The sequence below is a fragment of the Lepisosteus platostomus genome, chromosome 6 (assembly GCF_059453375.1).
Source record: "Lepisosteus platostomus isolate fLepPlt1 chromosome 6, fLepPlt1.hap1, whole genome shotgun sequence".
NCBI classification, from domain to species: domain Eukaryota; kingdom Metazoa; phylum Chordata; class Actinopteri; order Semionotiformes; family Lepisosteidae; genus Lepisosteus; species Lepisosteus platostomus.
The window spans coordinates 41,044,871-41,071,369 of NC_142616.1; the positions used below are offsets into that span (position 1 = coordinate 41,044,871).

The 26,499-nt window shown below is 36.5% G+C and overlaps 1 protein-coding gene across 2 annotated transcripts in view; it reads left to right on the top strand.

Moving 5' to 3' along the window:
- The window catches only part of LOC148661720 (attractin-like protein 1), a 429,208-nt gene that overhangs the window by 43,983 nt on the left and 358,726 nt on the right, over nt 1-26,499 (top strand). For both annotated transcript variants that reach the window (XM_088635864.1, XM_088635865.1), the window contains exons 2-5: nt 13,318-13,401; nt 13,802-13,915; nt 18,914-19,042; nt 24,260-24,468. In XM_088635864.1, the coding sequence (XP_088491990.1) occupies nt 13,318-13,401; nt 13,802-13,915; nt 18,914-19,042; nt 24,260-24,468 (536 nt within the window). The remainder of the gene's footprint in view (nt 1-13,317; nt 13,402-13,801; nt 13,916-18,913; nt 19,043-24,259; nt 24,469-26,499) is intronic.

Consider the following 26,499-nt stretch of genomic DNA (forward strand, 5'->3'; position numbering starts at 1 on the left):
AAAACCATTTCTAATCATTTGGTGCTCCACCAATCCACTGTCAGACATATATTCTACAAATGGAGGAAGATCAAGACCATAGTCTTTTTTTCCCAGGAATGGCTCTCCTACCAAATCCTCTCCAAGAACAAACTGGACAATTGTCAACGAACTTACAAAGAACCCCAGAGTAACATCCAAAGAACTGCAGGCCACTCTCACCTTGGCTAATGTGGCTGTTCATGACTCAACTATTAGAAAATGGCAGTATGGTGTTCATTGTAAGATAGCAAGAAGAAAGTCACTGCTCTTTATCGAGAACATTGCTGCCCATCTTAATTTTTGTCAAAGAAAACACAGATGATCCACAGGGCTTCTGGGACAATGTTCTCTGCACAGACGAGTTAAAGGTAGAACTCTTTGGCATCGATGAGAAACGTTGTGTGTGTTGAAAGCCTGACTGCTTTTGAAAAATAAAAAAAATCTATCAAACATGGTGGTGAGAATGTGATGGTTTGGGGCTGCTTTGCTACCTCAGGACCACCACTGACACAACCATGAATTCTGGATTGTATTCTGGAGTTTCTTGAGGAGAATGTCAGGTCATTCCTCCATGATCTGAACTGAAGCTCAGCGGTAAATGGATCTTTCAGCAAGAATCCTAAACAAAGAAGCAGATCTACAAAAGATTCTTCTACATAAGAAGAAATGCCATGTTTTACGTTTAACCAACTCAAGGTACGGACCAAAACCCCATTGAAATGTTGTGCAAGGAGCTGAAAATAGCTGTCCATGCATGGCAGCCCTCAAATGTCATAGAGGTGAAGGAGTCCTATAAGGAGGAATGGGTCAAAATTCCTCAAAACCGATGGATCAGTGGTTACAGGAAATGTTTTGTTGCAGTTATTTCTGCTCGTGGGAGAGCCACTAGTTATTACATCTAAGTTGTCACATTTTGTCTCACATGGATATTGAGTGTTGTATCTTTTGAGGTTCAATAAATGTCGAAAGAGCATCGTGTTTTAATTTGTTTCTTTAGGTTAACTGCGCTATATGGATCTAATGACATTTTAGGTTCCAAATATGTGAAAACCTTAAAGGGTTCATAAAAGCTTTCTGAGCACTGTAGTTGTGTGTATACAAAATAAAAGGGTATTCACTGGTAGTTTTAGCAGTAGTCAATAGGGGATTTCCTTTAATGCTTTTTTATCAGGCTGTGCATCAGATCTTTTCATGTAGTGAGACACGACTGAAGGGAGACCCAGGGTCTACAGGAAGTAAGGAATGAAGCACAGCATACAGGAAAGGAGAGACTCAATAGAGTCATTGAGATGGTAGAAAAAACAGTGTGGGCTTTGTACAGTAAAAAATCCTTTAATCGCTGAGCTAGTTTTGTCACAGATTGTCATGGGTTATATATGCAAAACTAGTCTGTGACTTTTAGAATAATTTTAGATTGTAACTGCTATTCAGAGAATTTGCTAAGCTATTTTACTTACTGAATCTAAAAACTTTTATGTTTTGGCATTTTTTTCCATCAAACATGGTATCTTCATTTTTTTTTCTTGTTTTAAAACTTTATTGCCAGTTGTAATACAGTATTGGTCAGTGTGTCACCACAATGGCAGGAGAAGAGGACCCTACACATCTTTCTTTCTTCCACAAGTGCCTTTTCAAATAAAATGAAAGGACACCTAAAAGGCGTCATGTTTCTTGTGAAAAGTTTTTTTTTTTTAAGGAAAGCTGGTATTTCTTACTCGTAACTATGTTAAGCAAATTAATTCCTCCAGGTATGCATTACACTAGATTTGCTATGCTCTAGAGATCATACTGTGTTTGTGGGAGTGTCTGGATTTAGTTTTGTGGGGAAGTGAGAGAGCACCACCATTGAAAGTGGAGAAGCACAGAACAAATGGAGCTGTTGATAAAGGGATATTGGACCAAAATTCTTATGAAACTACTTTTTATTGCAACTTCACATGCATTGTAACCACCTGGTGTTGTGTGTCTGATTTTACCACACCAAGTGCTGGAGGTAGTAGCACCTACAGTACTAATTAAGTGAAGTCAGGAGAAATAGTGTGCAATACAAGCTATGTGATGTGCTCTCTCTTTATGTCTTTTAGTTGTCGTCACCAGTTTTGAGAGTACTTCAGATGGTGTTTTGTGGTATGAAAGACCTGACATTTAGAAAAAAAGACAAATCACCTTTAAGTGAAAGAACAGAATTACTTTGCCCAGCAAGTGTCATAACACATTCTTATCCTCCCTGGAGAGGAAACAGAACTGGAGTCATGCTGAACTGAAGATTGCATGTGTGATAAATTGGAAACAGCAAGTGGTACATGTATAGCATATGGTCTGTCTCATGAATGTATGAATGGAGTAGATTCTGCTAAAGGTAGTAACTCATTTTTTGCTGTCACTTGTCTTTTTTAATAAGCTTATGGTTTAAAGGTTCACACTGACTGGGGGCCCTGCCTTGTTTCCTTTTAAGTTTTTCTTCAAACATTTTTTTTCCTATTGTCGTCTTTGATATTATTAATCTTTTGCTTTATTTTCAGTCTATTTTTTACCAGTTATGATAATGAGGATGCTCTTGGGCTCCCTGAATGACCTTTTCTCAATTTTATGAAGGTTTTTTTCTTTAAAGATTGTCTGAAAAAATCTTATTTTGATAGCATTACACTTAATTCTAAAATGTGGATTAAGAGTCTTGCCTATAATAAGAGGGATTAAAGATGAGTAAGTAGGATATATCGTTTTATATCATACAATATCTTTTATATTGTATATTTATATACAAAATTTATAGCGAGGGTGTATTGCCTGTTTATAATATATATAGTCAATTCCAGTGGTAGTTTTTTTTTCTTGGCTGGTTAACTATTGTATTGCATTTCCCACACTGGATGTCTGCTGGTTTCCTGTCACTGACGATATTCTCAAAAGACTAAGACAAAATTAGGTCATACTGCTCACCAACCCAAGGACCACATTATCCCAAGTGGCGGAATGCAATTGGCAAAATGCTGTTGGATTGGGTTTGGGATTAGTCAGGCCTGTGACTAAGTGGGCATCTGCAGGCATGCTGTGACGTCAGTGAGAGACTCTCCACCCGTTTGGAATGTGTCTCTTTGGAAAGCTGAATGCTTCTGCTGGCAGATGGTTAGGAGTAGCATGATTACGTCTTCTTCAGCGCGTATGGGGATCATAGAAATGGCAATTCCAGATTAGATGGGTAATATATACCAGATATTATATGCCTAATTGGTATGTAATAAGTTTTCAATTTTTGGAAATGGAGAAAAAAATGGATTTCTGGCCACAGTCAGCATGGAAACAAGCCTGTTTTAATGAGTCATGAAAACACATAGCTTGGAAATTAAATTGGAAGTAACATGGCAAATATGAGCAACAACAAATTTAACAAGTTCTTTGCTCAAGTTCACTTTTGATTGATGCCAGTTTACTTAAGGCATGTATAACAGACATGCCCAACCTCTACCAGGGCCCATCTGCACCCTAGTTCTTTCTCTTTTACTCATAAATTAAATTTACTTTCACACCGAACATTTTTTTTTCTGTTTTCTCTCCTTTCAATTTCTTTTTTCACCCTTTACACTTTTCATGATATTCTCAAGCTCTGCCTGCGTGGGCTCATCCCCCTCAAGGCCCTTTTCTGAACCAGCAGTGGAGACAAGCCGGACTTTCACGCTGTACCACCCAGGCAGCGCATACCCCCCCCAGCTCTTATTCTGCTGGAGTCAAGGCTGTGTTTCCTGCTTTCCAGTTCACATCTACCCGGCAGTCAGGTGCTGCACAGGTAGCCCCTCCCTCTCTTCTTATGTCAGAGCTGAGGGTTCTTTAGGCTGTGTCTCCTCCTCTCTGGTTTGACAGCTACTCTTGCACATTTCACATGAACTCTTTTCCCGATAATACCACTGTTCTCACCAACAACACCTGTACTCACTGTCTTAGTCCCACAATAAACTGACAGAATTTCTTAACATTCACTTCTCCTTCTCCCTATCCTCGAGCATGACCAGACAAGCAGGGAATGATTTCTCTGACAGGGAACATTAGGGAACACACTCCGCACTCTCAACTTCACCGCGTGTCAGGCGCTGGATCCACAAGCGTATCCCCTTACCGTGGTCTGTCGCTTCACACAGACAAGGACTCCCTCTGGAATCCTAGCTCTCACGCGTTCAGCTAGTTCTTGCTTTCAGTGTTTTGTGGTCTAAATAGGCTACTGTAAATTAGGTGTTTTCATGACTCATGGCTGCAAACCAACACCCAGCTGCTGTAAACTCCCAGGCCAGTACCAGGCCTATTGGGTTTTTTATAGAATACCTTCATTTGGATAACATTTTATACAGAAAATAAGCAGCATCGGCATGGAGTATGGTGGATAAACAGAAATGTAAAATGAAGCAGGATAAACATTTTGAGGTATCAGGTCCAGTAGCTTGTCCTTGTATTTTGTAGAGAGCCTGCTGCATTTGCCTGTGCAGAAGTCTGTTTGTACTGCAGACAGTGGAAGTGTTGTGAATGTTTTGAATGGTTTCCTACTTTTTTTGCACACATTCATTTTAATATGGCCAGTGCTGCATTTTTGTAATCCAGGCAGTAGTTTATCTGGATTTGTGGATGCTTTATTTTGAATGTTTTCATGCGCATCACCAAACAAACATAGGATTCAGCATTGCCTTTAACACTGTCTCTGGAGAGAGACTTGCTGACACCTGCTGTGGTTCAGTATAGCAGTGCTAACATGTTTGCAACTGCGGAGCCTAAGGAATTGAATAAAATTAACATACCAGATACCCATGGATTTCAATATGGGAACTGTATGTAAATCACCTTGCTGGTAACATTCAAAACAGACATTTAGACAAGAAGCAAGCTATAGACTCATCATTTTTTTATATACAGTATTAAATCAATATGTTAAATATTACACATAAGCAGTTTTTGTCACTTGAAATGTCTTATCCTTAATCGAATAATACTATACCTTTGGAAGGAGCATAACTAATACGATTATTCTGTATGTATATTTTTAATGCATATATTTGTAGGTGATATTTCCGTACATACAAAAGGTTTGTGATGTAGCTTTTAAGCCTCTGGTACTTGTCCTGTGTTGTTGGTTGCACTGCATTTTTATAAGGGATGTGATTCCTGTCACTCCTTCATTCTTAGAAGGAAGGTTTGTGACTTTGCATTAAGTTTCTTGGAATTAATTTAGCAATGACAATGCGATGTTGAAAAGTTGCTCTGTCTGGTTTGTTTTTTTTTTAAATGTAAAAGTCATTTTGATTTTTCCTGTGCTTCGACTTAAGTGTTCATGTTCTAGATGGTCTTAAATGACATCATATTTTAAATATAATTTTAGAGTATTTTAATGTTGCATGTAAAATCAAGAAACCTGATTGATAATTAAGTTGTTTTTTGACCATTTGGTAGACCTCTGCAGTGAAACATTATTAAATATTAATTGGTACTTTGTAAATAATTTAAACATCTGACTGCTCTTTCACTGTTTAGTTTCCTACCATGCCTTCTTTGTTCTTATCAATATTCCAGATGAAATGGCCTATTTGGCATTTGGCATTTTGATGTTTACTTTGTGTGTATACAGTAGACTGCTTTTACTGTAAGAGTAATATAGAACTGACTAGCCTCTGATTAAAGGAAAAATATCTAGAAATAATATTAATTTGTAACTTTTAGCCCCTAAGAGAGAGAGATGGTAAATTTGGTTTGTATCACTGTTTGCATCATTTTGATTTGCCTTAAAAAAAAACATTCACTATTTTTAGATTATTAATATAATATTTATACAATCTTAATAATACAATAATACTAATACAAATGCTTTTGCACTTTTGAGTTGGATGTTTTGAATTCAGCACAGTTTAGAAACCGTGTAAAGGTATTGTGAGAAGCTTTGTTTACAATGTAAAATATCATACACTGTCAAAGTATAATTTCACTTTAGTTTATTCATGATTAGTATTACTGTTTGTGTTACAGTTTGCTGGTATTCAGGATTTTCTGTTAAATGTGTTGTGGTTGTCAGAAATTAACTGTGTAATGAGCAATTATCTAGCTGTTATTGAAGAAAAAAATAGATAAATTCCTTGCTTCACTGTTGTCTCTGATGTGTTTATAAAGCATTCTGCTGGAATATTTGCAAGAACCCTATTAAGAATAAAAATAACAAATGAGAATTAAGATCAGTAACAATGGTAATTTCAAGAATCCTGGTTTTCAAGTGCAGTAGCAAATTCTGAAAGCCATCTTCATTTTTGCTTTGTATTCAGGCCGAATAACTGATTTTTCTCCATGGTATATGGCGAGAATAAAAATACACACATTGTTTAACTGAAGGAAATGTGTGGATTTCCTCCAAGATGAAGTGAGCTGTCAGTGGGAGATCAATATCCTGAAAGTATCCTCTAAAATCGAAGCCTGCTCTATTTTAATAAACTGTAACGTGATCTATTATTCAGTGGACTGGGTTATGAAAAATGCAGGGACTGCACAACCAGTTTAGGAAAATATAAAAGTTGTCACTGTGTTCTTTTTAGTATCTCGCTAAACATGTATTTAAGTGAACAAGGAAAGGTTTATTCGATGCTGAAAACAGAAGATAGTAAACAACGTTTTGGCTGTGGAGCCTTCTTTGGGTGTGAAAAAGAGAGGAAAGTCGGCAGCTAATAAACCATGGGAGAACAAGAGCCAGGAGTGGAGAGGATATGGGAGCATTAGAGAAGCAGAGTGGGCACTCTCAGTTGGTGTGAAGTTGAGAGAGGTGAGGAGAGGTGTGAAGTTGAAACCTGCAAATGAATAGAGAGGGTTAGAAGGAAGCGAGTCTGTCGTTGAGAGAGGGGTGGTGGTGTGATCCTCGTTTAAGGATAGTTTTGGTTTTGGATGTCTTTCTGCAATAGGAGTCGGGAAACCTTTCTTTGAGAACACAGAAGGGGAGAGATCAGTGTGATCTTGGCCGTTATGTATTTAAGTGGAAATATCTACAGTTGTTAGCCATTACTCCTTATTTAAGGTCGGTAAGGAATCTGAAAAGTCTTAAAGCTGTGTAATCGAGTTGGTATGAAATGTTTGCATTTCTGCTGAGCTATGAAATTAACCTAATCAAATAGTTGTAGTCAAAGCAATGGCACCGTTTCAAATGTAGATCTGTATATTTCATGTATATTGTAAGCGCATGATCACATTTGACTTAATACTCTGATAACATTGTCCCTTGTTGAGTGCAGAGTTGTTGTTGCTTATCTTTTCTACTTCTGTGCCTTATTGGATAGATTTTTGAGAAATTATCCTACCAAGGAAAAAGAGGGCTTTGTAGATTTTAAATCAGGAGTAACATTTATTCGATGATGTAAAGACACATTGTTGTTAATGTGTTATGTGCACATATTCCTGAATTTCATCATTATGGGCCAACACAAAGATTAGGAAATCCATAAAATTTCTTGCCTTTTCTTAGGATACACATTGTGTTATTACCTACTACTTTGATCTTCAGTCTTTGAATACTTTTGGTAACATAATGCATATGTTTATAAAGATTAGGAAACTACATGAGTTTAAGATGTGGAGTTTATACCTAAGAAAAAAATACAAGTTGTCAGCTTCTTGCCAAAGTTTCTTGTTTGCAAGAAAGGCCAGAATTGCACAAAAATGACTCAGTAGCTGTTGCACACTCTGTAGAGAATAAAAGGCTTTCTGTCTATTGGTGTGTTGATTTAGTCTTAAACAGTTTATAAAACAAAATGCTGAGCACATTCTTGGACCTGATTTGTTTGCATAATACAAGGGAAAGGAAGCCAATTGACACTGTGACAGACATTTCCTTGAAAAAAAAAATTGTTTGAGATGGGTGCTGCACTGCTGTTGTCCTTGTTCAGCTGATAACACTGGGAAAGGCCCCTTCACTGGGTTGTGGGCTGAGGCAGTGAGTGCTGAACTGTGTGTGTGGTCTCTGCTGGTCATAAAAATGAAATAAGTGGCATAGACAAACGTTCACCTACTTTTAGACCAAAGCCTGCTTTTAGTACACTTCAGACTTAAGAGTTCAGTCCACAAAAATGTTTTTGCCCATCATATGTTTTGTTTCTTTATGATTAAGCCTTGAAATTTCCTGTGCTGACTGTTGACGACAATTTATTTGAGGGAAGGTGCGGATGAAGACTAAGCGTGTTTATCTGGATTATAATCTAAATCATTATTCATATTAAAGTGAGAATAAAGCTCATTTACCCTCTTAACTGAATATCGCAGCTATTTCTACATAGCAATGCTTTGATCTTTGTGGACTATCATTAATCATTAAGGAGGTGTATCAGTTACAGTGCTCCTGCTCACTGTAATCAGTTACAGTGTTCCTAACTCGGCAGTTATCTGAATTTTTACAAAATGCACTGAAGTCCCATAGAGAGAGTTTACCCACAGCTTCATGGCTTTCTTCATGACTAGGAATGGTTGTGTTTGTTCTGTGGAAGACATTACTGGACAGTTGGTGTTGGCTGTAATGTATTTTTAAAACATTGTTGATCGATTATTAGTTAGATCAATTATCAGCCAAACGCCCCCAAACAAATTGCTTTTTTGGATGGCCAGGTCGCTCTTCATTAAAAGGTCTTTGTAAGATGATGGCATGAACCAAAGACATGTTCCTGGGGTTTGCAAACACAATAGCGAGACTTGAGCTAATTATACTGTTCTGCTCTTCAATGAGATGTATTGGCTAGGCCTTGGGTTCAGAACAGTTTTCACAGTGCTGTGAAACTAAAGCCAATTATCCTGTAGACAAGGTACAGTACTTGGTCTGTGCTGAATAAAATCTAAAGGATCATCAGTTTTCAGAACCCCTTGATCTGATCAGCTTTCATGTCTTTTTTGTTTTTAATAATGATTGGGCAATTTAATGTCTTATCTACAGAGTTCGTCTAACCACAGCAAATGTAAATTGTGTGAGAAGAACTCAGCCATCCTACTTGCCCTTCAATTTTACAGGAAAATATCTGGGGCCTTTTTAATCTTTTCCATCTTTTATTCATTGATATCAGATTTTAATGGAAAAATAGTGCATGTATTTATAATTGTTTTCTACACCATCTCCTGTCCTTACTGCTGAAGAGAGTGGAAGTAGGTTTTTAATTAGTTGAGCAAGAATACAAATTCAGATTAGGAAATGTTTTTCTGAGATGGATGTTATCATTTTCTAGTTAGATTATATTGCAATTTGTAATTTTTTGTAGTTAAAATATACTGTCAGCTTTATTGAAGTCTTCAAATTGAAAATTATACTAATTTCTTTAATGAAGCATTCAGTAGCTCCCCTGTTTCATATAAATGACAGGTTTAATTAATTTTGAGTAAATTCAAGAGGGACGGATTGAGAAAAAAGACAATGTTTAGTTTTCTAACACGTTTTGTGCTGGACCACACATTTCAAATCATTCTTATTCATTGGCAATTTAAACATCTTGAAAATATTGAAGTAGAACTCTTGAGATTTGCTTCAAAGGGTAGGGTACTAGACCGTTAGTTCATACTGGTGTTACTGCCTTTGTTGCCAACTCAGTTCATTATTTTCAAAAGGGTAATTTTGGTGCCCTACAAAAGCCACAAGGATGTTATTTTTTTTTCCCACCCCTATATGTTTGTGATAAAGAAGTCTTCCCCTTCTCCACCCCCATCCCCCACAGTTTAGGCTGGGGAAAAAGTAAGAAAAATAGAATTCAACTATGTGTGCAATTGGCAGAAATGAGTGAGGGAATTGTATTTACAATGCTTCATGAATTAATTTGGCACAGCTGTAAGAGTCATGGAACAGAAGGGAAGTCAAACAGAAAAGATGCTAGTTCCAGCAAAGATTTAAAAGCTGCCTTATCTTTCCGTGGGTGGGTGCATTATTTCCGATTGAGTACTTCAACAATTGCTGTGAAAGAGTGAGTTGACCTGTCTATTAAAGTAATTTAAGTTATTTTTAATGCTTTGTAGGAAGTTTAATCATAAAAGACATTAGGTCTGAATGTGTGATGTCTTGTGTATAGCCATTTCATTCATCATCAAGTGAAGGCACGTACTGCTGTCACTTCTGTGTGTAAATTCCAGCTTCCACCTACAGCTGGATTAATTTAAACCTTAAAATCATCCGCCAAGCACAGATGACAAAACAAAATCAAAGCACCAGGTTAGAAATTGCCCATTGCCTGTTTGATTGAAGTTTTGATTTTATCTAGACTGTACATTCAAGAATATTTTATTAAACGAGCCAAATCCAATTTAAAGAAAAATAATTAAAAAATGGTTACCACTTCTGCCCCCAATAAATAGCCTGATGATAAAATATATCCTTTCGTTTTGACATCATTTTTATGTCTCCTGTTCACAATATTAGTCAATGTCGAAATAAAGCAAGTTTGAATTAAGAATGGAATGAAAAAGAACTATATTGTTAAATATGTTCAGGTGGGTAGCTGCGTCAGCATGCATAGTCTGCAAAAGAACAAGTAATAGGTTCACACCTGAGGAAGGCTTCACAGCCGAAACGTTGTTTTCTCTCTTCTCTCTTCTCTTTTCACCATATTGTTAAATATGTTAACATGAAGGCTTCACAGTACTGCAGATATAGTCCAGTTGCTTAAGTTCCTCAGTGACTTAAAGGATTACTGTGTGCCATTAATATAAACCCTACTTTCAGCTGCTGTGTTTTATTCAAAGTTGTGCTGTAGCTTTATAGCAGTTGAACTTCACCTAAATAAAAGCACTTGGCAATATGACCAGCAGCCATATCACCCTGCAACTCCCAACTGGCAAGCCACCATAGTGATGGGGACACTATACTGTTAAAAAAAGGCACCGTCCTTCAGATGAGACATAAAACTGAGGTCCTGACTCTCTGTGGTCATTAAAAATCCCAGGGTGTTTCTCAAAAAGAGTAGGGGTGTAACCCCGGCGTCCTGGCCAAATTCCCCATTGGCCTTTACCAATCATGACCTCCTAATAATCCCCATCTATGAATTGGCTTCATTACTGTGCTCTCCTCCCCACTGGTAGCTGATGTGTGGTGAGTGTACTGGTGCACTATGGCTGCCTTCGCATCATCCAGGTGGATGCTGCACATTGTGGTGGTGGAGAGGAGTCCCCATTACCTGTAAAGTACTTTAAGTGGCATGTCCAGAAAAGTGCTATATAAGTGTAAGCAATTATTATTATTCCTATTACTAATAGGAATAAAACTGTGTCCTGTAGTCTTATGATACATGTACTTTATAAAAATTACTTCTGTTTTTCTAATACTTATCTATATGCAGCTCAGATATTACTGTAAACTGAATGTATAAAAAAAGGCAACACAAACTTGGAGACAAGCATCCAGAATGACTATTTGGTCTTGTATTGCAGAATTTAGAAACGCGTGAGAAAGTGTTTTCATTTTCAATTAGATTGGAGTACAAATTTGTTGTTGTAAAGTGTACTACTACTAAATTTGCTACAAAGTGAACAAAGTTTAAGAAGCAGCCAGCACTTGGGATACAATTAGTGTCTACAAGTCTAAAAAATGACCAGATACAGTACATGCTATAAATCTAAATTGTAAAGTTGTTTGTACATGTAAGAAAAATGTAAAGCATATACAGTAGCCTGGCTACTGTAAATAGAAAGTGCTCAGTGGGAAAAAGATACAAGTGTGGACGTAGATTTGTCACTGTCAGTATCAAGGCAATTCTCTGAAGCAAGAAAAAAAGCAAAAAGTGCCTAGATAGTGGAAAAAAGTAGAACACAAATCAAGAAAGGTTATAGTGTTACTGAGACTGTATCTGGAATATTGTGTACATGGTGTCTACATTACAGGAAGGCTATAGAAGCTGCAGAGAAAGTTCAAAGAAGAACACCAAGACATATTCCAGAACTTGATGAGCTCAGAGAATGTTGAAGAAATGTCTAAAAAAAATATTTTCATAGGAAACGTTTGATTTCAGGAAGGTTTTCAAAATTATAAAGGGATTTAATAAGATGGACCCAGTAGATATTTCAACATTTAAAACTTGGCAACTAGTATGTGAGAAAGCAAAACTGAACCTTTTCTTCCATCCAGAATTATCCTAGAATAAATAAAACATAGAATAAATCACAATGCTTTGGAGAGGCAGGGACTCAGGAAGCTGTCCAAACTAAACTGTGAACAAATCAGTGCATTTGAAAACTTCAGCCTTTGATGGGCTGACTGACCTGTACTTGCAAAACAGTATTTTCTTGTATATCTTTGAATTACTTAGAATACCAGCATGTGGGCTGGTTAGAAGGTATGCATGGGTTATGATAAGTTACTATTTCCAGTTGAAGTATTACATGCCTTATAATACTCTACTGTAGCAGAATTCACTGATGAATTCACTTTTGTTGTGCTACCTTGGGAAAAATTGCTCTTGAGGATAAACCATATCTTTGTTTTGTATCTTTGCTTCAGACATGTAGCAGTTTTCCACTAGGTCCGTATTCTGGTTCTCCCTTACTGATCTCTAAATAAAGGAATTTAGTATATAGCAGATGGGATGTACTGTAGGAATGTGTTTTCTGTTCAGATGTCTTTTGAATATGCTAATGCAGCTCCAACTGTTACTTCATCTAATGAACTCTTACTGTAAAAAGTTTGCAAGAAAAAAATGAAATCTAGCAAGGCCTTAAAATGGAAAATACCTACTGTATTGCAATTTTTGTAGAACAAGTGTACCAATAATTTTAGAGTACAATTCCAAAGTGTTGTCCTAGCACAGCTTTGTTTAAGTTCTGAAATGTAATGAAATCAGGCTAAAAAGCAGCGAAGGTGGCAGCAACGGACACTATTGACAGATATTTTGCTTGCTGAAGTTGAAGAGTGTGGATTATGATTTTCTGTGCCTCAAAGCCCTGAATTGTCGAAGAAGTGTCAATGTGCTGACTGTTTTTGTTATGTACACAGCAGGTCCCACCTGCTTTGTGTGCAGTGTTTTGTTTTAATGATACTGCAAGTACCATGCCTTGTCACCTGTCAAAAAAACATTGATCTGCGTTTCGCTAAGGCCTGAAACCTGTATTTTAAATCTTAGAATCTGCTTTTCCCCAACCTGTCATAATGTGGAACAGTGGGCTGTAAAGCTGGACAACAGTGTTCTCATGCAATTCATTTCTCTTTTCTTGTGAAAATGTTTATTATTTTTGTATTTCTGAACATTCTCCCTTGTAAAAAAAAAAGATATATTCAATACATTGTCAAATCAAAAGTGAAGTATTAGCATTGTCCCTTTCTGTCTTTTTCAGGTTAACTGAGCCATCGGGTTATCTAACAGATGGACCGATCAATTATAAATACAAAACAAAGTGTACCTGGCTGATTGAGGGGTAGTAAGTATTGTCTTAAATTTAGAAATTATCCCTGTAGGAAAGCAAAAATTGTAAATATTGCTTCTAGCAATTTGTTGAATGGAAAAATCTGTTGGTGTTACCTTTTGGATATATTTTGCACAAACCAGAATTGTGAGTTTGTAACAAAGTGCTCTTGTAGATTAAATAATTACAACTATTTTTCAATTCATTGAAGCTGTGATTCAGTACAGATCAATGTGCTTAATATGCACAGGGCATACACCACATAAGTGCTTGTAAGTTCTAGTGTAATGTACTGTAACATTAAATGCTTATGGTGAGGATAAAATGAACAGTATGTTTTTGTTCTGTGTACTATCAGAGGATTTAAGTAAGCCATATGACTTTCACTAATTTCTCTTTATTTTGCCATTTTCAGTCCAAATGCTGTTCTAAGGTTACGGTTTAACCATTTTGCTACAGAATGTAGCTGGGACCACATGTATGTATATGATGGGGATTCTATATATGCGCCTTTGATAGCAGTGTTTAGGTAAGTATGACTGTTTTAATTATATTACTGTGAATTGTTCTATCTACAAAGTAAGATACTTAATGTATATACTCCAGCTTAACTCTTTTTGATGTTGTTATTTTTCTCCAGGTCTTTCTGCTGCTCTCAGTGCAAACAAAGTACTTTAGTATGTGCTTGACTGTGGCAGCTGTTTGGTTCTCTCATCCACAGCTAGTGATGATGTGTAGTAGTCATCTTAGTGTTACAATGAGTACTATGGAGTCATTAGAGACGGGTGTTATTAATTGATTCTGTACTATTTCAGTCCCTCAACTTGATAGAAATTTACATCTTTAATTTCTACAAGTGGCTCACTTGGTTAACTTCGTTTCACCACTCAGTGTTGTCAAGATAATCGAGATAAAACATCTGTTACATATTATTTTCTGCTGAACTTCTGCATATTTGTTTTAAATTTCAGTTATTCTAAATAATGCAGCCAAGAAACAGTTGAATGATTCTTTTGACTCATTAGGTAATTGTGTGCTGTTGTGATGAGATGGTACCATAAGGGAAGTTATTTTTTTTCTCAAAAATAAGGATATACACACCTATCAGTTTGTAGCTCAATGTTATTTCACTGCATTTAAAAAAAAATATTTTGTCCAGCATTGATTCATGTCTTATGTTTTGCATACAGTGCATCTTAAATTTGGTTTTATAATTTTACTATCAGTGCACATACAGTATTTACTTTGCATTGCAAAGGTATTCAGATCCTTCCCGTGGGGTCCCATTCTGTGAAATTACAATACGATGCATGTTTTAAACGTCATTCAAAAACTGAATTAAATGAAAGGCTTCTAAGAGAAAGCTAGGCTACATTGAACATCAGCCAAACCTAAATAGAGAAAATGTAAATTTCTGGACTTCATAAGTATTCAGACCGGTGAACTTGGTATTTGGTGGTAGTAATGCTGGCAGGAATTACTGCTGCAGATGTTTTTAAGTGTCTACCAACTTTACATACTGGCTTGGTTAATTGTTTGCACATTCTTAGTAGATTTTCTCAAGCTCACTAAAGTTGCTTTAGGAATACTGTAGACAGCAGTTTTCTAGTCTTTCCATGAATTCTCATTAGGATTCAAATCAGGACTGGGCCTCTGAAAGATTAAGTCACACCATTGTAGCTGTGGCCTGGTCTTTGGATCACTGTCTTGATGAAAGGTGAATTTTTGTCCCAGTTTTAAATCTTTAGCAGATGGAAACAGGCTACTCTTAGCCTTTATTTTGCTACATCCATTTGTTCCTTCACGTTCTAACAAGCTTTCAGTCTCTTGCTGTTGTGAAGCATGATGCTGCCACCACCATGCTTGACAGTAAGGATGGTGTTGATTGGATGGAAGTGCTGTATTGGTTTTGCACATGGAAATCATCTAATGTTTTGCATTACACAAAAAATAATTTTGTCTGTCCAGAAAAAAGAAATTGCAGTGTCTCTTAAATGCTTTGTTGCAAACTCTGTGCGGTGTTTAAGATGGATTTGTCACTGCCATACAGTCTAGTTTTGTGACCTGTTCTAAATATTGTTAGATCCTGGACTTTTTCTCCCATTTCAGCTATTGAACTCTGTAGGTCTTTCAAAGTTGTAGTTGGCCCTCTCCGGTTTCATCCTTGCCCACTGCTCAGCTTGGAGGCACAGTCTGATCTATGTAGTGTTTAAGTGGTAAAATGGACCTTCCATTTCCATTTCTTGATGATTGACTGGACTGTGTTGCCAGGGATATTCAGAGACCTCATTAGCTTCTGTACCCTTCTCTTAGTATGTAAGTTTGAAATTCACTGCATGACTAAAGAACCACACAGAGACAGGAAATTTTCTCCTGAAAACATGAGAACCACTTTTATTGCATACAGAGGCCACTCAGTTAATTTGCTGATTCGTTGAAGTAACTTTGTGTGTCTATACTAACTTAGAATTGTCATTACAAAGTGTTGAATACTTAAGCAATTGTGACTTCTCCATTTTTCTTTCATTATTTGCTAGCTACTATGTTTTTGTTTTTTGCTTTGAATGTGCGGAGTAGGTAGTACAGTATATCAACACAACAAAGTGTAAACAAAAGCTACAAGGGTCTGAATACTTTGTCAAGGCACTGTACATATATCATAAACATAATCAGCAATTTTAATGAAAACTGTAAGTATTGCAAGTGATTGAAATTGCCATGTATATAAAGCCTTGACTTCAAACCAGTCATGCATTTATGATTTGCCACAGATAGAAAGACCACAGTGTTTGACCTTGCATTTGATTTGTTATGGGTCCAAATTGGAGATGTGGGAAGAAATATTATGCAATTATTACCATGGAGCAAATTGTTGCAAAACTGTTAGCACTTAAAGAAAGTTCAGTCTTGTTCCGTATGTAGCTGCCAGATTTTTCAGTGCTCAGCTCAGATCTTGTATCACATCAGTACTTGGATACCTATAATGGATATCATCCATTAGTTTTCCATAATGGAATACTAATAATCCATTATGAGTATTGTATTGATCCAGTAACTTGTGAAGTGGTTCATAGATTCATAATCCTTGTTTTTAGAACTTCTGGCTCCAGAGTTGTTCTTAGGATCACAACATACAACATAAAGTAAATTATTCTCAGTAATGTGTAAAATCTCAAATTTGCGTCAAACAATAGACAAAATTTCCAGGTATGTGCAGTGCCATGTTCTGCTATACAGAATAATTCTGTGGTGTGAAGCAGTCCTAATACATTGTGAACAAGCAGGCTTGTGAATACAGCTCTTTTAATCTAAAATATTTCTCTAGGTTTCGTGACAGTTTTGCCGACAAATTGTTAACTCTGTGTGCAGATCACGTTGGAACATTTCTGCGGTAAATGTCTGCTGCACAACCTGTACTTATTTGCTCGTATCTTACATTAGTCTTGACTGTGACCAGTGAGAAGGAAAGGCTGCTTTATGTTGAAATTCGTGCAAACTCTTTCTCTAGCCTGTGGTGAGACCAATTGTGACAGCATAACAACTATACAGTACTTTCACAAAGTTCATAGTTTTGTGCTTAATTCGGAATTTGTAAAATTACAAGATACTATCTTAATTTATTTTGTTAACAAGATTTAATCACTGGTCTGAGAAATTAGGACTGTAGTAACCCCTTTAAACATCTTAACTGTCCATCATGGCTGTTTAATAGCTTCCAATTTATTTTCCATCTGCTCATCATCTGGTGGATTGAGGCTCCAGCAAATTTACTATATTCAGAAATGTTGTTTTAATTCTTGTTTCTGTTCCTTGCAGATTAACAGAACCTGTCAAAATCATACCCTTTCATATTCATCAATATAAATTAAGGCAAATTTGTGGTAGTTTTAGAGTTTATGCTAAAAAAGCTTTTACAATAGGCTCTCCATTCCCAAGCCAGGCATAAATTATACCTGCCAGTTTTCAGAATTGCCAATGCAATATAGGCCAATACAATTTTTACAATTAAAATGTAAAGTGTGTTGAGAAAATACATTTTGAAATGAAGTGAATGACTAATAAGCTCAACATGGGATAGAACCATAATTTCTGCTCCTTCCCTAATTTGTGGAGACAGCATTGCACTTAGACATTAGGAATGGTGAATCTTTTTTTGTGTAATATAAAGTTTTTTGATAACACTGATTTGGTAGTAGAGTTATCATGCTCATGCACTTATCACCTTGTTCTTCTGAGAACAGTGCTTGAAAGCGCTTTAGCATGAAGTACACTGTATAAAACGTACGATACCAGAACAAGTGGACATTTTAGAGTTTTGTTGAAAATAAGCAAGAAAATTTAATTCTGGCATCCAAATATTGGGGCATAGTAGAAAGATGGCTCAGCTACAAAAAGGGTCCATTTGAAGAAGTCAATAAAAGTACAGTATATTGGCCACATCAATAAAGGTTTTGATGAGTAATAGGGCTGTAAACATGCTAGAGGTATTTCTCAAGCTTGAGTTAAGTTTTATTTGTCAAGCTTCAATTAAGTTTGACTTAAAACATATTACATGTATTCTGGAGTGTTCCTTATAGCATACTGCATTTCATTCAGCTCTCATACAGAAAGACCAAAAGACTAGCAGCTCAGCTCTGTCTCTTGATGGGAAAACAAATATCAAATACATATTTCCAAGTCCTGAAAAATTAAGAAGAGACAATTTTAGTTTCTCCTGAGCTCTAATTAGTACTGGGGTAATGAGCAGAAAATGCAGTAATTCTAAAGGCCTATTATGCTGTTTTTGATCTATTTGCATAAATCCCCTTGGTGAGCAGAGATTCATTAAACTACTAATTCACTAATCTTTCTGTTATAATTAATTGCCTCACCATAAAGGAATGGATTCAGAACCATGGTTACTCTCATTCTGTTGTTAAGTCTAATCTGTTTTAATTTAGTTTGTCTTTTAAAAATCGCCACTAGCCTACCATGTTTAGAAATCTCCATACCAGCTGTTTTGCCATACGACAGTTTCGGAGTAAGAGAGCAATTTCTATTAATTTTTAAAAATGCTTGTGCTTGTGCACATTCAAATTCTCAGTGACTTTTGCCTCCATTGTTTTATAGTGACCAAAACTGACTTTAGAAGCAAGGCTTGAACTGGAAATGAATTTTAGGAGTGTGTATTTGGAGGTATTACTCCCATTGCCAACAGCTTTTAAAGTTAAACACGGCTCTGTGCAGTGTTAGTAGTTCACAGCCTTCACTGTGCTACCACACAGTGACTGGTTTATCATAGATTAATAAATGAAAAATTTCCTATTTCCACAAGAGAGGTTTAATGTCCTTGATAGACCTATATAATGAGCACTCCTTAATCGTGCTGTATCTAGTTTCTGTTCGAAATTGTGCATTGGTGCTCCCAGGAGGAAATAACAAAAGTGGGCCAAAATATTTAACACTTATAATACCCTTGCAGTGGGAGCTCTGTGGTTAATAACTTTTTTTTTATGTTCTAATTGTGTTTGTGTTTATTCTTCCCCAGTGGTCTTATAGTCCCAGAGGTGCGAGGGAATGAAACGGTGCCTGAAGTCGTTACCACATCTGGCTATGCTTTGCTGCACTTTTTCAGTGATGCTGCCTACAATTTAACTGGATTTAATATATTTTACTCGTAAGTATCCCATTCACAGTTACATAATGTTTTGGTAAGAAAAGAAGAGTATTGATTTCACTGCTTTGGCAGTTTCTGATTATGAACCTTTTGGGTAAACATGATTCTGAACTACAAATGTAAAAGGTAAATTTCACACTGAAAAGAAGGGAAAAAAACAACATGTTCCCTTGGGACAGAACACATTGACAGCACATTGCTTAATTTTTTGTCAGTTTCCAATGAAAAGAACAATGCAACACACAGCAGTAACTGGAAGCTTGACAATTTTACGTCACGTAGGGTTTGATGCTGGTGTAAGAGTAGTTATCACAATATTTGTAGAAGAGTGTCTGACCCACTTGTGTTGCACATCAGTTTCAATGTCTATACTTCAAAGAGGATGCACCACACTATTGTTAAGACATTTAACTTTTCTTAAGGTATTAAATTCGTAAAACTTGTCCTGTCATGCCAAGACATTTCATTTTGTAAAATTTTAAATTGTGTAACATAAGAGACTTGATTTTCTATTCCAGCAAATGACCAGTAATTACTCTTGTTCTCCAGCTGGCATTTTATAGGCCAAAAGGTAAATGCGAAAATATGAATTCCTCATGCAAAAAAAATGTGTACAGTATATGGCTAATAAAGTGATTTTATCATAGGAGTGAACCCTTCTAATCCACACAAATAGACATGCTTGTGTGCACAACAATCTCAATGATCTGTACAGTATATCTGCACCATATATCAAAATAGAAGCAGCTGTAAAGAATCTTATATTGTAGTCTCAGGAAGTTAAGTTCATTTGCTAGGAAGCTACTGGAGGCCTCACAGATGCTTACTATTGATATGTATCCATGCCATTGCAGAATTGTAACTGTGACCTTCAAGTCATACCTATTACATGGTTAGGGATATTTTTTGAGCAGGTAGGAGTCTCAATTTTCTTCCACTGCATAGGCTTTCACAATTGACAGATGTTTGGAAAAAAAACAAACATCTGCCATCTGGTGAAGTATGTAATTCTATTAGAGCAGAATTAAGATGTTCTTTCACTCTCTTGATGGACTATAAAGTCTCTGACCACTTATATACTGTATACATATATACAGGTATTTTCATAATGGAGTTTTTAAAAAATGTTGGGGTGTTCTTAATGGCCTTTTTAAAGATTGACAAAACAGAAATGAATTTAAGACACAGATTGATAGAATATGCATATTGCTCTGTCATCGGAGTTAAAGATGCTTACCTTTAATGGTTTATTGACAGTTACATGCAGTTTAAAGGGCCATTTTCAATACTTGATTGACATTTTGAAGTTAACGAGCTGGTTGACTTCACAGTATAGAATTTACTGTACAGGGTGTTAAATATTTTGTTATACTGTAGTTCAGAACAACCTAAAGACAGTTTTATTCCCAGCTGTGAAGACAGAAACTGTGTGTCTGAGTTGTTGATATATTGGGCTCCTCTTGGCATTTGGACATGGAGCAGGAATTGTTGGATGAGGCAGGTTTTTTGTTGATTTATGTGTGCTGCTATGAAATATAATTCAGAGAAATATCAAAGGCGTGAATTGACAGTTTCAGTATGGATTGCAGCTTGAAATAAAATCAGTTAATGAATTTAACTTCAAAGAATGTACTGTAGCTAGTGCTGCATTTGTGTTCCCTCCATTGAAAGAAAACTAGGGGTTTCTTACTTTTATTAGTAAAATCTGCACTTGCTCAAGCCTTTATCTGGGTACTTAGTTGGTGGCAGTGCTGTGTAGAGGCTCATTGATCCCTATAGAGAAACCTCAGAGCAATGACCTGTGAAGCTACAAGATTGAAATTCATTGGGGGTTCATTGACTTGTTCCACTGACATCCCCAATGGAGATAAATTGCTCTTTTATCTTGTTAGTGTGTGAACAAGCAGCTGAGGTATGAGAAAATTGTATTTATTTTGGAGGTGCAGTACAAGAAGTATTCTTTCAGGTATTTCAAGTTTTCCAGGGTATTGGTATGAAAAGGCAGGATGATAAAGTGGTATTACAACCTTGTTTGGTTTTAATGCCTTCTAAACTGTTTGGAAGGGCTTGGAGCTCTGTGGCCCTCTTAAGTTGAGAAGTTGTATTGTCTCCATTTTTTTTTTTAAAGTGCAGTTTTGTGGCGATAGACATAAGAGATTAAATAACCATAAAAATTAAGCAGCTTCGTGTGTGTGCTTTAAATATACACCTCACAAACATCTGAGAAAACTGTCAGGTTCCGTTGTGAAATTCAGATTTTCAGGATTCCACGATCAGTGTCAGTACACATCACCCAAGCATATTAAAATATGGTAGTATTGTACAGTCTCATTTTGTGCCACCTTTGGTGTTCTTCACCAGAATAAAGTTGACAAGTAGTAATGTGAGATATTTCTGTTTCTGAGATCTGCAAGATATACTGACTATAAGATCCAACATTAAAGAGGTATCATAAATTCTGGTTTATGGACAACTCTAAAACACTAGAAACCGAGTTTTCAAAGTAGCTTCTTTATAGGAACTTCTCAAATTTAAATAATTAATAAAATCCAACAACCTTTATTTTAGATTTAATCTGAGTTTTTTTTCTCATTTTGTCTGTTTCTTGAGGGAGGGAGCTCTAATATAAATTAGATGGGTTTTTTTTGTAGTCATTTAAATACAGATGAAATCAGAGCACCACTGTGAAGGATGGGAGGGTAATTCAGTATTTACAACGCTTCTTAAATTACCCACTGAGAGACTTGAGTGACTTTTTCTGCTGTGGTTCTGATGTGATTTTTCTTTTTCAAGTGATGAAATGAAGGTTAATATTTTCAACAGCATCCTACCTGGAGGTGGGTATGGAGTGAATGTGGAGACAATGGAGTGCTGCTTTATCTTGACTCTTTATCAACAGACACTGTCGTTCCCTGCATAGCAGTACATTGCTTTGTTGGAAGTATACCTGGGCACATTTTATTGCCAGGCATTAAATTCCCCTGTTTTTGCCTACTGCTTGCAGCCTTGGCACTTCTTTTCTTTAACAATAAAATGTTAAGTTGATAGAATTTTAATAATGTGCATTTTGATTCAGCATTGCTTATTAAGCAGAATACTTTGCAATATGTGTCAGTTGTTGTGATATGTTGGTTTTTGTCACTGGTAGCGCAACTTGTGTGTCAAATGTGTGACTGATGCTGATCATAACAGGAACTCAGTAGATACTTGGCCTGATGCAGTGTCTTTGTTTGTGTATTTCATGTCAAAACCTGCACAATAACTTCACAGACTCCTTGAACTTAGAAAATTGAAGTTCAACCATGATTAAACTATGAAAGAATGTAGAAATTAACTTTAGGTTTCTCTATAAGTGTGGTTGTTTAATATAGAAGTGCATTGCTGCTATTAAGCAAAAAAAAATCTTGTATCTCTTAATAACAAGAGAACTATCTTGTGATTACAAGATAGTAAATTATCTCATAATTACGAGATAGCAATGATAATTTGAGCGTATGAACAACCTGTTAACATTGTGCGCTGACAGCAGCTACTGTATAAGCTCGAGAAATCAGCAGGAACTGCGGGTTTAGTTAGTGACAGTGTCCATGGCTGCAGAATGTTTGTAGACTTACTTTCCACTGGCGTTTAGTCATAATGAAATGTTATAATTTGTACCTAATGTAAAATCAATCATCACCATCAGGACAGTCGCACATATCCTTAAACAAGAATGAGTGTATCATGCAGTCAGTTTCACTGTGTAAACTGAAAGTCCAGTAAGAATAATGTAGATGACAGTTGTGGCGTCGCATAATGATCACATACAGTACGTGAGAATGTGCTATCTCCTAATTACGAGGTAATATTCTAGTTTTTACAAAATAACTGAGGATTTTGTTTTGTTGATGGCAGCAAATCGCTTCTGTAGTTTAAAACTTACTGAATGTTTCCTCTTTTTAAAGTGACATTGGTAGAAATCTTCAATATCACATCTTTATTAGTTTAAATAAATAATTTATAATTACTTTACAATTAATCGGTTATATAAAGTTTGTTGAAAGAGCAGTGGATTGATGTAACAGCAAATAAAGTGCAGTGCCTATACACTTTATCTTTCACTGAAGCTCTTAACAAACCAGGTGTGTAGCTGTATAATTTACAAAGATTTAAAATCCTGGTGTAATCAGGAAACAAAAAAGATAGTCAGTATTAGCTTGCATGTAATTGTTAGACCTAACAAAGTCAAAGTGATGGAAGTAGTTAGCAGAGAAATACTGGAAACACAGCTGGCTCTGTTAAAGCTGCATTAGCAAAGTTGTTTTATTGTATAGTAGTACATGAGAGATAAACGCTTGTGGCAACTTTATTATGTTTTCAACTGCAAAAAATAAAGGTATGAAATTAAAACTAGATCTTTTAAAATATTGAGATATTTATAGACGGCAATATTTAGATTGCTGAGAAGTTTTGCTTTGTGGCAGTCCCAGAAAAAAGACAAAAGAATTACATTTTTTTCATTGCTGTTTTGCAAAGGTTTAAGCCTCAACCTTTCTTTGTTACAATTTCCTGTATTTTTTATTTTTAGAAGCACATTTCAATTTCTGTTGATGTGAATGGAGTAAATCATTTGATAAAACAGTTAAAAAGCGCAGTAGAGAGCATCTAAACAATTGTTACTGTGTTAATGAATAATGACTTCTCTTTGAAGTCTTGCGGCACTGACTACCTCAGTTTATGCTGAATGTATTTGCATTTTAAATGACATTTTCTCTTCCGTCTTGCAAGAACTTTCAAATTCTGGAGGTAACTGTATACAATATGCAAAAGGTTTCGTCTGGCACATAAAGTAAAGCTCTCAAGTTCAGATCACTGACTGTTTCAGGTATGGTACAAATGCCGGTTTCAACATTGAAACTATGGTGAGCATTAATAATAGAATTGCAATAGTCATTGAACCATCAAAAACCTCTTTTTGTGGCATTGGTTTATGTGTGTGTGTAATGTTAAGCCTGGACTGTGATCTGTGCCCAGGTTTCACCCCGAATTACCTCCTGTAGAATGGAAAGAGACATTCTTCTCAGATAATGCACATAGACTAAGCCTGTCAGTTGCCAGTCATTTGCTTAGTCTGTACTTTGTATGAGTTAAAGTCAGGCATGGATATCATGCACACAGCTGAAGAGAGAGGAGGTGGCTGCTGCATTATGTGTTGTTCTATTTTTTTTTTGTTTGCAGAATTAATTCATGCCCCAACAATTGCTCAGGCCATGGAAAGTGTACGACTGGGAACTCCATTGCCAGCAGGGTGTACTGTGAATGTGACAAATACTGGAAAGGCGAGGCCTGTGACATCCCCTATTGTAGGAACAACTGTGGCAGCCCGGACCATGGCTACTGCGACTTGACTGGGGAGAAGCTGTGCGTGTGCAATGATAGCTGGCAAGGTACTGTTCTAATGAGTCTGAAATTAAATGTCTTACTCTTTGTGCAGTGCCTATTCACATTACCTTTCACCAGCTAACTGACCGCATACAAAGTGATTCTGCTGAGAAATTTCCTGTCATTGAAGTACCCACTTTGATGGTCAAGGTGTGGCCAGAAGTTAATTCTCTAATGCTAGTGGAAATGTATTATTATCATAGTATTATAACATTTCTTTAAAGTCGTTCAATATTGAATCAAAACCAATGGTTGCTTAGGTATGAGGCTTGTGAAGTGGTGATAATGCAAGTAATGCTCAAAGTGCAAAGATGTCACATATTGAAACATACCATAAGAATTTACCTTATAATTATAGCTGTATAATAATTAATTATATACTGTATCTAATAATATAAGATCGTTTATTGTTTTTTTTTCTAGACATATGTAATTTCTCTGCAACTACGGTAGAATGTTTACACATGATTGTTCTTCTAGTGTATGGAGGATCTGTCTCATGTTTTTATTTCATGGTACATTCTGGGCTGTGAAAAAAGCAGGAGAAATTAAAAAAGAAGCCTTCTTCTCGTATGAAGAGGTGCTATAATTGTACTAATGCGGTCAAATGGCAACCGTGGTTGTGGATGTGCTAAAACATCATTGCAGAAACATTTAACAAGAGATCAAAAGCATTCTCGTAAATCTATAGGCAGCAGTGTTCTGTATTCATAAATTGAATCTCAGGTCTCCTGCCTATGATAAGTACTGAATAGTAAGCCTTAACTAGGTGTAGGTGTGTCTAAATAACTATTAAAATGAGTTATAAAATAGGAGTGCTAGTGTCCACAAATACTGCTATGGGCATCATAGTTCAAAATGTGACTCTCCCTGTCCAAGCAGAAGGGATCTTTTGTGGCTCAGGAAAATACTCTGAGCGGGCTGATGTTTTTTTTTGTCTGGCAGTATACGGTACAGGTAGCTGTACGAAGACAATTTGGAACATGTGATTATCATACAGTGACGTAATATTTTTTGAACTGCTATTTGCTATATAGTTTGATTTTTGTTTCCCACTGGATTTCCCCTTTAATTGCCAATCAATAATGAAATAGTGAATTCATATCTTCCTAATGAAAAGCAATTATTTGGCAGTCATTTCATGTATTAATTATCAGGTAATAAATCATAAAAGTCCCAGCTGCGCAAACCTCTGTGATTGAATTTTCATATATTTGGGGTTAATGGCTAACATTTCACAGCTCAGTATCACAGTTGCTTCAAGATATCAAACACCACAATATCCAGTGACTCTCAGAATTTTACTTAAACTAAATGTGTGCGAACCAGAAGTATTAATGAGAGATTAAAAATGTATTTGTCTTCCCATCAAACATTAAATGTACATCCTATTATTTAAATAATTAACTAGCCAGCAGCCATATCAGTCTGCAACTCACAACTGGCAACCCACTGAAGCTAAAGGGGGTGTGAGCCTGGTCAGTACCTGGATGGGAGACCTCCTGGGATAAACTGCTAGGTTACTGCTGGAAGAGGTGTTAGTGGGGCCAGCAGGGGTCGCTCACCCTGCGGTCCATGTGGGTCCTAATACCCCAGTATAGTGACGGGGACACTATACTGTAAACGGGTGCCGTCCTTCGGATGAGACGTAAAAGCGAGGTCCTGACCTTCTGTGGTCATTAAAAATCCCAGGGCGTTTCTCGAAAAGAGTAGGGGTGAAACACCGGCGTCCTGGCCAAAATTCCCATTGGCCTTTACCAATCACGGCCTCCTAATAATCCCCATCTATGAATTGGCTTCATTACTCTGCTCTCCCCCCCACTGATAGCTGATGTGTGGTGAGCGTTCTGGTGCTCTATGGCTGCCATCGCATCATCCAGGTGGATGCTGCACATTGGTGGTGGTGGTGGAGGGGAGTCCCCATTACCTGTAAAGCGCTTTGAGTGGAGTGTCCAGAAAAGCGCAATATAAGTATAAGCAATTATTACTATAACTATGTTATTTGTGCTCTAGGATTTAGAATTCAATATCTGTAA